General features: G+C 43.2%; 1 protein-coding gene across 1 annotated transcript; it reads right to left on the bottom strand.

Annotated features, from left to right (window-relative positions):
* Window positions 1-6525: 6525 nt before the first annotated feature.
* LOC128791565 (bone morphogenetic protein 7-like) lies at window positions 6526-12467 on the bottom strand. The gene is made up of 5 exons (XM_053949309.1): window positions 12179-12467; window positions 11927-12066; window positions 11082-11198; window positions 9769-9970; window positions 6526-8146 (listed from the first exon to the last, which is right to left on the bottom strand). The coding sequence occupies exons 1-5, from the start codon at window positions 12465-12467 to the stop codon at window positions 7698-7700; spliced, it is 1197 nt and encodes a 398-aa protein (XP_053805284.1). The 3' UTR covers window positions 6526-7697.
* Window positions 12468-13049: the final 582 nt, after the last annotated feature.

The following is a 13049-nucleotide window of genomic DNA, read 5'->3' as shown; positions in this document are numbered from 1 at the left end:
GACAACTGTTGATAAGTTCTGGTGTCTATGTTTCGTCTAGACTGCTGATTTTATTTTGGAACAATTGCTTCTCCAGCAGACTACACAAATTTAATATTTTATAAAGATTGTAATGTTCTGTGCAGGAAGGGCGAGCAAATCTACACAGGCTCTCTTAGATCTGATGGGAGTTTAAAAGACAGCACATTCATACCAGAGCAAAGGAGATGGATACAGGCAATACAGGTGCAGAAATAGTGATATTGAAGAGATGATGTCTTTGGAAAGTTGATTCAGTACATATGATCTCATTAAATAAACACTAATAAGCCTTAGAAATATCACCTGCTCTGTCTTTTACATTAGGCATAGATGTAGAAATTCCCCTAATGTATATTCAAGTTGCAGTTATGTTTCCATCCTGTGAAACATTATTTTAGCAAAGCAAGGCAAAAAATAATTTTACTTGAGATACAAATTGATTTGATCTGATCCTATCTTATCCATTCACTTATAATTTTAGCCTAGCAGTAACAGATGTAGAAGGCTGTCTTCAGGTGTTTTATATATGTTTATATGTCTACACACACACTTTTAGGAATATCTTTGTTTGACAACAGACATTCGCTCATCATCCAGGCAAGTCCCTGAGCAGTAAAGTATACTACAAATTGAGATGGCTTTTACAGCACCATGCAAGATCAAAGACCGATGCTCTGAATCTGACTGCACTTGATAAAATAGTAGCACAAGCTTTGGGTCAAGTAACCTTAAAAGGAAGGCCATAACCCAGAGGTGCTGCCTGCATCTCTCCTGCCAGTCTCTCCCTTTTGAGCTTTAAAATCCACACAGGGCCCGTACTGTAGGATCCCTTTGCACAGAGACAGATGTGCCTTTTCCTTTTTCTCTGACGTCGGGAAGAGATGAGTGAGATAGTGTTTTATCATAAGAACCCCTAATAAAATAATAATAACTTCATTATGGTGCTCTCAGGCCTTGCTCTAGTCAGGGGGCTGCATTGCTGTTTTGGCTCCAAGACGCACTTTCCCCAGCAGTTTGAAGCCTGCAAGTTCAGCGTATTACAGGAGGAGGAGAAGGCGGAATGGAGCACGGGGAAGTGCTCCAAGTCGTTGCTTTTTAAATAGAAGCAAAAGAACCCTGAGCCGGTCGAGACTCAACTTTCTCCCAAGGACCAGCAGCTGCAAAACAAGGAGATAACTAAGCAATATATAATCCCCCACCCCTCGCCAGCTCAGTGTCTGTTTAATTTTAATGCTCGAAACGCGGGGCTGACATAATTAAAAGTTAACGCTGAGGAGTCCTGGGTGCTGCTCTCGGAACCCCGGGGCGGCGGCGCTTCAGCACCACGGAGAGCGCCCGCAGCTCCGCGCCCCGGCCCCGCTCCGCGCCCCGGCCCCGCTCCGCCCGGCCCTCCCCGGGGAAAGGCTGCCGGCAGAGCTGCTCCTGGGTCCCTCCGTGTCCCTCTGCTGCAGATGCTTTCCTGCCAGTCTGGGACTACAGTGGAAAAAAATATGCAGTAAGTTGTTTGGGATCATGTCTAGTATTTCTCTGGTAGTTCCTCTGGTCTAGCTACCAAAGGCAAGCACTAAAAACCAGAATGAAATAGCATACAGAGCTACAATATTTCAGGAAAAAAAAATTACCTTTTAATGTAAAGTTCTTTAAGTCTCCTTCATAAACTTAATTTTCATTACTATTATTATTACTGTTGTTATTGCTGTGATTATTGTAATATCAATATTAGTTACTAGGTCTGCAAGAAAAAGTCCAAATATGTATAATTCAGGATAGACACTTTGCTGATCACGTCTGTCTTACAGCAGAACTGTTCCTGTGCTGCACACACAAACACACCTCTTCTTATATTTCACCCATGAAAACAAAACCTAGGGCCGAACTGCTGAGCAAAATCACTGAATGGATGTTTTCCTTGAAAACACTGAGCTTTGAGGGGATGATTCGTAAAACTCAAGGAACAGCTCAGTTTGATGAAATGGCTCTCTTGTCTCTCCATGTCCAAATGCTTCCTTTCCCGTGATTCTCAATACCTGACCACAGAAAAAGGCTAGCAGCTAAAAGGTTATTTTACCCTAATTCATGTGCAGTAAAATGTATTTTCCAATTAACCAAATTTGCCGATTTGTCCCGCTTGGACACTCTTATAATTTATAATGTAAAAGTGTTCTTTCTTTATCTAAAGACCAAGGTGACTGCTTTTAATTTTCTGTAACCTCTTTACACTTGATGTTCACCAGACTCATAATGTTAATTGGCTTCATATACGGATCATCAGTTTAATGAAGGAATAAATCCTATGTTGCTTTATGTCCCTCTGTTTTAACAATGATTGCTTTAATGAAGAATGTGACGTGTTTGAAATCAAAGCTGCAGGAGACATTAGAGGGTTTTTTTTTAATGATGACTGAATTGCTTATTTAAAGCTAAAACCATGATGTTTGCGTATTTCAAAAGCTTTTCTTCAAATAATTTTCCATGGAAAATACTGACACATTCTTCATCAGAGAACTCTTTCTCTGCAATTATGAGCAGGGACTGAGAATAACATAGTCCTGTAATATAAACACCCCAATTATGTTATGAAATTATCTCTAAGCTTTTATATCACTGCAGTTTTCAGTCAGAGTTTAAGTAAAACTCCCAGTGAGTTATAAGGAGTTATGTCGGCCTAAATAAGGAGTATTTGGGGGTAATTAATAAACTTCTTTGTCAACCTACTGTTTTTCCACTGCCTATGAGTAGATGAAGAAATTTACAGGGGAGAAAGAATTGTCAGTTCATACACAAAAGCTCTGGATTGCTGTAGTCTACTTTTACCCACGGGAATTTTAGGATTTCAGGAGCTAGGGTAAAATGTAATGAAACATGGACTCATAGAGGTAAGGTGACTGCAAATCAGAGCGTCAATTAGGTCAAGCTGGAAAGCAGCAATTAGACCCAACTGCATGTGCTAGTTACAGCAGCTACAACAGGTTTAACATGTAAAAGAAAATGAATTCTGGTAATTGAGCTTCTACATTCCTGGTCCCATTTATAGTAAGCCTTCCTTCTCTCTCTTCCCTCTGCCTTTAATGGAGACTTCATATACTGGTATGCATATACTGGTATTTATTTTCTTCTCATTTGAGAGCTGTTGTTGACAGAAATTATATGACCGTTGGATAAAGGAACATGCAACATCAGAGAGGAAAGTCTCTAATCAGAGCCTAGACAAGGGCTAAGCAATCAATTGCATTGGATAGAAATTTCATGACATGGCAAAGAAGTGCATGAGACAGAAAGGGATATTAGCTTAAATTACATACCACCGAGAAGTCATTCAGTATGCCAGGCCTGATCCCATGAGTTCTTGTCTTGTTTATGTCCTGGCAAGTGTTATGCTCATTCAATCCAGGTTGGAAAAAGCTTCATGTAGGTACACACAGACCTTCACCACTGCCTTCCACATAATTCCCTTAGTTCTGTATGTTTCCCTTCAGAGCTGGCCAGGACCCTGTGAACGCCCTATGAACAGCCCATAATTCACCCTTGCCTTCCTTTTCAAAGGAAAACAAGAAGGCACCTTGTGGCAACTCTAGTGGCACACAAGATTAGTCTGTCAGACTTCCTCACTGCCACTCTCTGCCTGGAGCTGTGCCTTTACCAAACCTATGCTTAGCACAGGCAGGGTCTATGCCAGGATGAGGCAAAACCCACTGGTTTTCAGGGGGATTATCTCGGTTTTTAGTGAAGATATCATACAAAGGTGCTCCTTCTCGGATAAAATAAGTCTTCTAACCAAGCTTGGTTAATCAAGCAGTTTCTGTGAGCAGATCTGAACCATGCCATAATGCCGCTTTGTGTCACAAGGCCTGAATTTACAGCATCACCAAATCGTGGTTTCAGTTAAAGTTTAGTCACTTCTTAGTATCAGGTCATTTTCTCAGGGGAAATCTGCAACTTTTGTTTTCCACAATAAGGCAGGCCACGATCTAGCTCTGAATAAGGGCAGTTAGTATATGCAAAAATCTAAAGCTGCACACATTCTGTTACAACAGAAAGTTAGCAGTCCCCCTTATTCTGTGAATGGCTTCTAGCTATAAACCAAATAGGAAGAAATAAAACATTTTACTGGCTGCTTTAATGCACAATTGTCTCATTCACCAAAGGTAAGGCAAATTCACACCTACTAACTACTCTCCTTTGAGGTGAGCTCCACTCCAGGCCAGCAGAGAAATGGCCTAGGTGTGACATACTTTTGCACAGAACCATTGAAATGCACCCTCTGGATGTGGCAATGTTCTCACATTAGCCCAAGCACTCCATCTCAGTTCTGGGCAAGTTGCACCCTCCTTTGGGATGAACCAGAAGTGAAGCTGCCTCTGACCATAAATGCATGTGCACGTGAGTGTACATAAGAATGAACCCACACGTATAAACGCATTTGCAGTCTGAAAGGGACTGGTGATAGTCTGGAGGGTATGGTATCTGTGGGAAAGCCCTGGAATTTACCATAAACACCCAGTCACTCCTCTTTCCCGGAGACAAGCTCCAGGACTATGAATAAATACTATCCTCCTTGAGTCTTTCAAATAATTGCCCCATTTCCTACACGAAAAACAGGAACCATATTAATTACCCTTGGCAGTCTGGAAAAAACACCGAGCATTCCTAGAAGATTGCCTCATACCAAACAGCATTTTCAAACCTGCAGAGTGGATAGAAGAGAGCTTACAGCAGAGCTGTGTGCCAGCTTCCTCAGGGCAGGCACATAGAAGTTTTCTCTTCCTCCCCAGCTCGCCACCCGCCCAAAAAAAGGAAACCACCTCAGATCAATTTCCCCAAGCCCATCCCTTCTGCCTTACCTGTTCCTGCCTTACCCCCAGCATATCCCTTCTCCTGCTCCAGTGTCAAGAAGCACCTGCCCATCATCTATACCTTGTGAAAGGAGCACCACAGAAATCCCTTAAAACAAATATTTCTGCAAACAGGAGACCACTCTAGTGAATTTGTGCTCTTTATGGTTGGCTCTCTCCCACTCAGACCACACTGCAGTGTTGTCAGGACAAGGCTTAGTGCTCTCCACACCTTAAGGAGCAGAGTGTGACTGCACATACCTCACATGCCTGGACCACTTTAGTTCCAAACTTGGACCTAATGCTTTGTCATGGTGCTGAGCGTAACCCATCAGCTGTACCATAAGCAAGATTTTCTTCTTATTTTGGAATTTTTACATGTTTCAATTAATGAATAAGAAGAAAATTCACCTTTATTCTAAAGAAAAAAAAAAAAAAAAAGCCAACAAAAATAAAGAGCCTACTTGTGCTTAATTGTTATTCTAATTACAAGTTGTGGTGTAGTGTAAATTTTTTTCCCTTGGCATTATTATGAACCTCATTTCCTTACAAAGTCCAGGATAAACAATTCCAATATATTTTGTTTTAATTATCAGGGTTTAATGGGGCATAATAAGACTAAGTTGAGTGGTGCAGAAACAAAATAATTTAATGTGTGCAAAACTACCTAGTGCTCCTAGCTTGCCTGTGCATATTTCACCAATTGTAGGGCAGCACTATGTTAGCTAATATTCAGCGTGCCCATCATTTATTTATTAATCATACTTGCTTTTCAATAGAATTTCTTTTTCCTGGCATCTGAAACAAGAAGAAATACATCAAGATATCCTAGAAAAACAATGGGCAGTTCTCAATGGGTTGAGCAGTGAAGGATGAAGCTGATATACAGCTGATGGTGCTGGAAGCATTTGTCATGCATGGACAGAAGATGCAATGTTGGACACAGATCCTCAGGTCCTGCCTCTGCCAATCCACTCCAAATGCTGCCAGTAAAAACTTCTGGCTTCAGTTCTTAGGGCCTCTACCACAAGAAGCAAAGATAAACATCAGCTGAAGTCACCATTCAGAAACAACCTCATCCAGACTCTCACTGTAGATGCATCTTGCCACTCTCAAGGTGTGGCTCCTACAGCGTTAAAACACTGCAGGTACTTCTGCAGTGAAAAGGGAAAAGTGCATAAGAGCAGCCTGGGAAATAAAACAGTTAAAGGGAGATCCTTTACGGCCCTCTATGCTTCCCAAGGTCCCTTTGGCAATGGCACTGAATCCCATGGCTGGGTGTGGCTGATGCAGCAGTTAGAACCACCCTACTACCAGATTTACATTCCACTTTACCAGGGCAACCATATATCAAGATTACTTGAGGAATAACTTGCTTTTACTTGAGGAATAACTACTGGATCTTCACCAAAGGGAAACATGTCTGTTCTCCTTATCTGTTATACTCCTTCACACAGAGGATTTGATACAGTACCCACTGAAGCCACTGGGAATGTCCTCTCTTCTGGAAAATGATTTGATTCATGACTCTAGGAAAGGTTCAAATACAACATACAAACCATACCAATGTTACATTACATTTATTTTAAAATTAGCATTTTATATTACAGATTAATTTAATATACCCCAAGTTTTAAATAAAATAAATTTATTATAGACATCAGTATTTACAGAAAGAAAAACATTGCATTTTTTTTTAAAGTCTCATTGGAGTAAAAAAATTCTCCATGAAGATTCTGGCCATGGGAGATGCCACATTCTGTGAGAGGTCAGCCTCCTTCAAGGGTTAATGGAGACAAGAAACCAACCAGGCTTAAGATACACCTCAATGCATTGACTGAGGAATGGCAATGGGCTGGTTACCTGCATGAAACTGTAGCAAGATTGAAAGATCTCAAGGGGCCCCATCTAAGCCTGTGTCCTCCTCTTCTTCAAAGAAGGGAAGGGAATCAGCAAGTACATTCTAGTAAAACTCACCTCAGACACCAGACCAGGCCAGTGTCTAAAATTCTCATGGGCCTCCAAAGCTTCATGGTTTTCTTTCTTCTTGCTAAACCACGAGGATTCTGACCCAAGCTTAGGATCCCACAGTACAGCAAATACACAAAGGCAATCTCTGGTGCCACACAACCTGACAGCCATTACAGAGACAGGCACTGGCCTCACCATACAGAGTTGCAGCCCTGTAGAAGCCAAGTATGCTGATTCCCAGACAAATACTGACTTATGGGCTCCTTCAGACTGGCTAGCAAGTCCCATGGGGACTTATGAGGAGTTCTCTGCATTTGGTAGAGCTGCATAAAACTCAGGAGAAGAAGTCCGTTTCCTGGTAATGCATGATCTACAAGTGGTAGAAACCTATGAAATTAGCTCTGGGCAAATACTTACCCTGAAAGCTCAAAGTAAGACTGCACATCCCCACTGGATCATGCAGCCAACACTGATTAAGGCTGTGCTACTGACACCTGCATCCCATGCTGGATTGAGGCAGGATGCCATGCCTGTTAAATCACTAGAAATTCTTAGCCTTGGTATACAGAACAAGACCTTAATTTGAACAGTCAACTTAATGTGTTTCAACTCCTTCACATAGCAAGTTCCTGATTTTAATAGGTTTCTTGGTTTCAGGCACTCAAAGAGCTCTCCATGGAGGTCTTGAAGTCCGCAGTGCTTCACAAGCCAGCCACCTTTCCACAGCCACGGTGAGAGGAGGATTTGAAGCACAGACCAGTTTCTGTCTCTCCTGCCCCATAAACTGAAATGCCATCTCCTTTGGTATCTTCAGTGGCAAATGGGGAGCTGAATCCAGGTGGACACCAAGTGCAGAGAAAAAAAAATGTCTTGCTAATGACAACCACACCTTGTTGCCACCATGTCTTTATAATTTTTAAGGACGACATTCTGTTTGTCATCAAAGTAGAGAAGATTGAGGGACTTCAATTCATCTGGCACACAGCAGGGCATGCTGACATCTTGAGACAATTTCAGTGTATAAACAATGGACTGAACAGTAGCATGGTTTGTTGCATTTAGACTTTCCCCCAAAGGGAAGATGCAGGATCCTCTGCAATAAAATGCATTGTATCCACTTGGGTAAATAATCCATCCTGACCAGCCAATAGCATGGAAGTCTACATAGAGCTCCCTTCGGTGACATGCTGCTAATGGGCTTCTGGCAGCAGCGGCCGCGGCAGCTCGGGGTCTCCTGCTCATGCTGGCACTGCTGCTTTCCACGACAGCAGTGTCTTGAGAAACACGTGAGGCATCAGATTTGGCAGGGTTTGTTTCTGATTCTGAAAGGAAGCTGTATGTTAATATTTCACAAACAAAGTTTATTTACAAAGTACAGTATTCTGCATGAAAGTCTATTTTAAGTAAATCTACATCAAAGTCTTCAGAGCAGATTTTAAAATGGCACCTAACCTGTGAATGTACCAGAAGGTGTGTATATTCAATTGCCTTTTCAGCCATACTTCCAAATCTGTCAAATTTTGCTCCTGAAAAAGGCCCAGTTCAGCAGAAATAGAAAAAAACCCCACAATGATCTACCAAATATTCTGAACTCCACAGTTCCTCTTCAGGGCTGAATCTAGTCAGAATGGTATAAACTGTCCTCATACAGCCACTCCTACAACACACATTATTCTGGGCAGTGCTAACAGAGGGTGGAGATCACAGCCTTTTTCTCTCCAGTATTCTCCCAGGAGCTATACCAATACACTTGCAAAGCAGAATTTGCTGAAACCTGGTAATGTGCAAAGTAACATTGTAAAAAATATATGTTTCAAATTTTTGATTCTAAAAAATACCACCACCAGGTTTACAGATCACTGCTAAGGAATGAAGTGTACTGACAATAGGATGCTTTATTAAAGTATCTTCTGAGAAACCCTGGGATCCATGGAGATCCATGTACACAAGCTGGATCGCTTCACTCACTGATGTGTAGAACAATCTGTATGGTCATTGACCACTAACAACGTGCAGGTCTAGAGAGTTTCTTTGTTAAGAAATTTCTCAATCCTGACACAGTATGCCGTGCAGAGCTTGATGCTCATTGAACTGGATCTAGGATTTCACTATTAATTTTTATTTGGAAAACAAAAATAAACAGACCAATTTTTAATTTTTAAATTTTATTTTTAATCCATTTCACCACCTACTTCTGAATATTGTCCTACCTAACTTCTAATATGCAAATACAACCGTTTACCAGAAAAGCCTGGAAAGCCAGAACATCATGATTTTTGCCCCTCCTTCAAGCTCTTTGCATTTATCAGGGCCTAAAATCCAGCCTTAGCTGATTTTACACTAAGGCCAGTCAGTGGGAGAGGTAAGACACTGTTTTGTATTTTAAGGCACGAGGGCGTTGTCTTTGATGAAAGCAGCCTTTAGTCACAATGCTAATTAGTCATTGAAGTTAAATAGGTGCTTAAAAACCAAGACAAGGACAGAGAAGTTCAAATTGCTTGTTTAACAACTTCTTTCACTCTTAAAATCACACTTAATGACTCTACTTACAGATATTTTACCAGAATTTTGACAAAGCATTTCAGGTCACTGACTTTTTTCAGTATAAACCTAACATAAAATTTTCATGCAATTTTCACCACCACAAAAATAATATAAGCAGTACTTTAAAAATAGAACTTCCGCCCCTTTACAAACTAAATAAACCGGATTCTCTTTAGGATTAATGAATATTTCTGGCACACACAGTTTTTGTGAGGGGAGGGGCAATTTAGGATGCTGGTGACATACTAGAAAGGACTATCAAGTCAAATTTCGATCACTGACAAAGCTGAACTTCAAACCTGTTCAATACTGCAAGTAAATAACTGAGGTTAGGTCTACGTGAGGTAGCAGGAGGTGACAGAAGATGAACAGGCAATTCATATTCTAAAAGAGCACTTACTTGTAGCAGAGGGTACAAAGCTGTGAGACCTCCGTTTGTTACTGTTCGTGAAGAGGACAAGGAGAGCATTTCTGCTCTCCTGCAAAGCGCTCTGGCTCTTGGCAAATGTAACCACGTTGTGTTCCATTTCATGGTTGGAAACATGCGTCGCAGTTATCCAAAAGCCATGGTTGGAGCTGCTGTTTCCAACCCACTTGGAAACCTGGTGAAGATAGGGAAAAGAAAAATTATTGTTTCAATATTCTAATTACAGCATTATAATTAAGCAATGTTTATATTAGGAAAAGAGAATAGGCAACAGGCTATGAGAGCATAAGGACATATATTATAATAGAACTGAGATAACAGTATAGCAGAGACTCCATTGGCTTGAATATTTAAACCAGTAATTCAACACTTAAAAATACAAAATAGCATATGCATTCCCCAAAGCTACATTTACAGAAAGATCATTAATTTCAGAGAATTTACCAGTGAACACTTGAGTGTAGAAGTTAATATTAAAATAAGCTCTCTTTGACTTTCAGCAGAAATTTTTTTTCGTAGCAATCTGAACACAGCAATATTAAGTCTCCAGACTTTTCATACTATTAAGACTTACGTAAATGTAAAAAAACATGGCATTTGAAGAAATTCACAATCAAGCAAATTTACTTCTCTAATTGTTATAATTGCACACTGATCGATTAGGCCAGGTCATTCTCTAGAAGGAACATCATGACTTAAAATGGAACTCAACCAATCATCCAAGCACGCTGTTCAGTCTGATCATAAAGCATAGGCAATGAAAAACACTGTCCCAGAGTACAGCTTTAAACCACGTGTGGGTTCTTTTGCTACAGAAAGGCATTCACCTGTTACACTTTATGGATAGCTACAAAACAAATCCTGAAGCTCACAAATACAGAAGTCTATGGGGGAAGTTGAATGACAGGCAATCCAACCATGATAAACTCCGGAAACACAACATTGAAGCAAAACTGCTCTACAGAAATGCTGCCAGAATAAAAAGGAGAAATGAAAACCTACTCTTAGTAGGCAACCAATGCCTAAGCCTGATGTCCCTCCATCGACTAGATTTGGGTTACTCAGTTCTCACCATGCTTGTGCTCCTAGCAGCTCATAAACACTTCTTTAATTCAGGTAGCAACCAGGTGTACTTCTAAGGGTAGAGAGAAAGCTTCTCCCTCTGCTGCTGTCCTTCTGTTTGAATTTAATTTGACCTCAAAACCCAGCTTAATGGCTATGCTGGAGTTATAAGGTGTCATCTCAAAAGTTTAAGGAAAAAAATTAAGTCAGATTTCTCTGCTTACTGTCTGTGTGACGTTGAAGACTTCCCAGCCTTCCGTGTAGAGGGACAATAACCTTGATGCAATGAGGTGTTTTTTATGTGGCTTATTTTCACTCTCCAAGAGCTCATACACTTCCACCTAAATAACAGCAATATACAACAAAAGCAAGAAGAAATTAATTTGATTGTTATTACAGCAAACTAGGAGGATGAAGATTATGCAGGTTTCTGCTACATCACACCTGTAAAACTGTACCGTCATTCTAAAAGAGGTAAAAAGTAGATTTCGGACAGTTTAAGAGGAAAACAGTTATCGCTACATACATCTACTTCTAGATGTATTCAGAGGCAGGATACCAGATACAGATACTATCGAAAAATATCCTAACCATCCCTATCCTGTTTTGAACACCTAATACCATCAAAGTCTTCTGTTCCTCCACATACTTGTCTTCAGGTCTGGAAAAAGTCCAAAAACCCTTTGCCAGAGAAATAGAGACACTCAATTTCCTTGCCCGCCCTGTTTTCCCATGAATCCCTGGCTGCTATTACTATTTTTCGGAGCAGCTCCAGCAGACACATTTCAATTCGAATTTTGAAACATCTCAAATCCCATAAAAGTACATTTGGGATAGGTATGAGATTGGTATCTTTAGGGAAAGCTCACCGCCATAGCACAAAGGTGAGCGTAAAGCCAAAGTCAAAACTTTGCATTACTTCTTTGCATGCTGGAGGTAAAGAAAAAGTGAGGATGACAAAACAAAAATAACAACACAGCAGGTTCGTGTGGCACGTAGTTGCACTCCTTATTTTCAGTATTAGTAACAAAGATAGCAGAATTAAGTGTTTAACTATTTCCCCACTTACTTTGCAGAAGTGTTGCATGTCGGACCTTCTGGACCGATGCGTCCTCTTAAGCTTGAAGACCCTGAACTCGGCTTTCAGCATCTGCTCGCCCTTCTCCATCGCGCTGATGTCGAAGTAGAAGTGGTGGTGGTCCACGTGAACTGGAAAAGACCCTTCTTTAGGAACAATGCCAGACCCCGCCGGGCCCGGCCCGCCCGCCGCGGGGCTCCGCGGGGATTCACCGCGGGCTCGGCCCCGCCGCCCCGCGCCCACCTCGGTCCTCGAAGCTGCGCACCACGTCGCCCTGCAGCAGCCCCGGGGCGCGGGTGATGCCGTTGGCGTCGGCCACCTTGTTGAAGAGATCCACCATGAACTGGGGCGGCTTCTTGCGGGGCAGCACGTCGGGCGGCAGCTCCTCGATGTCGAAGACCTCCCGCAGGCGCTGCAAGGCCTCCGCCAGCACGGCGTCCCGCGGGTCGGGGCGCAGGGGCAGGGCGTTCGCCGCCCGCAGGCTCAGCAGCCCGGCCAGGCACAGCCACAGGCACGGCGGGCGGGTCGCCATGGACGGCGGCGCGGGCTCGGCCGGGCCGCCTCGGGCGCCCCGCGGCCGTGACCGCGCTGCGTGAGGGGGCAGCGGCCCTTCCGCGGGCCCGGCCCGGCCCGGCTGGGCGCGGCCAGGCGAGTGCGCCGAGCGCCGGTCAGGGCGCGCAGCCCCGAGGGCCAAAGGCCCCGGGCAGGGGCGGCCGCGCCGCGCCCGGGCCATCAGCGGCGCTTAAGGACTCAATGGGGCAGCGCCGTGCGCTCGTTGGCATCACAGCGGCCGCCGGGCCGCCTCGGGGGCTCGGGCTGCCGGGGAAAGGGCCAGGTGTCAGCGAAGAACACCGCACTTGCGAAACCCCTCTCCTTTGAATCGACCGTCTCTTTTTTCAGACGAAAAGGGCTATGATTTGAAGATTGCTGAGTCCAGCTGATGTTTCCCGTCGTTGCCGTAGCAAGAAAAAGCATACTGGGACCTAGGCGAGAGCTTCTGTACTTCCCTGCCTCCGGAATGCCCGGGATCCCCGGCACCTTCCCGTCCCACAGCCTGCGGAATGCTCGGGATCCCCGGCACCTTCCCGTCCCACAGCCTGCGGAATGCTCGGGA

The sequence above is a fragment of the Vidua chalybeata genome, chromosome 8 (genome assembly GCF_026979565.1).
Source record: "Vidua chalybeata isolate OUT-0048 chromosome 8, bVidCha1 merged haplotype, whole genome shotgun sequence".
In the NCBI taxonomy this organism is placed as follows: domain Eukaryota; kingdom Metazoa; phylum Chordata; class Aves; order Passeriformes; family Viduidae; genus Vidua; species Vidua chalybeata.
Note: the sequence above shows the minus strand (reverse complement) of the source record. Positions and strands in the feature narration are given on the sequence as shown.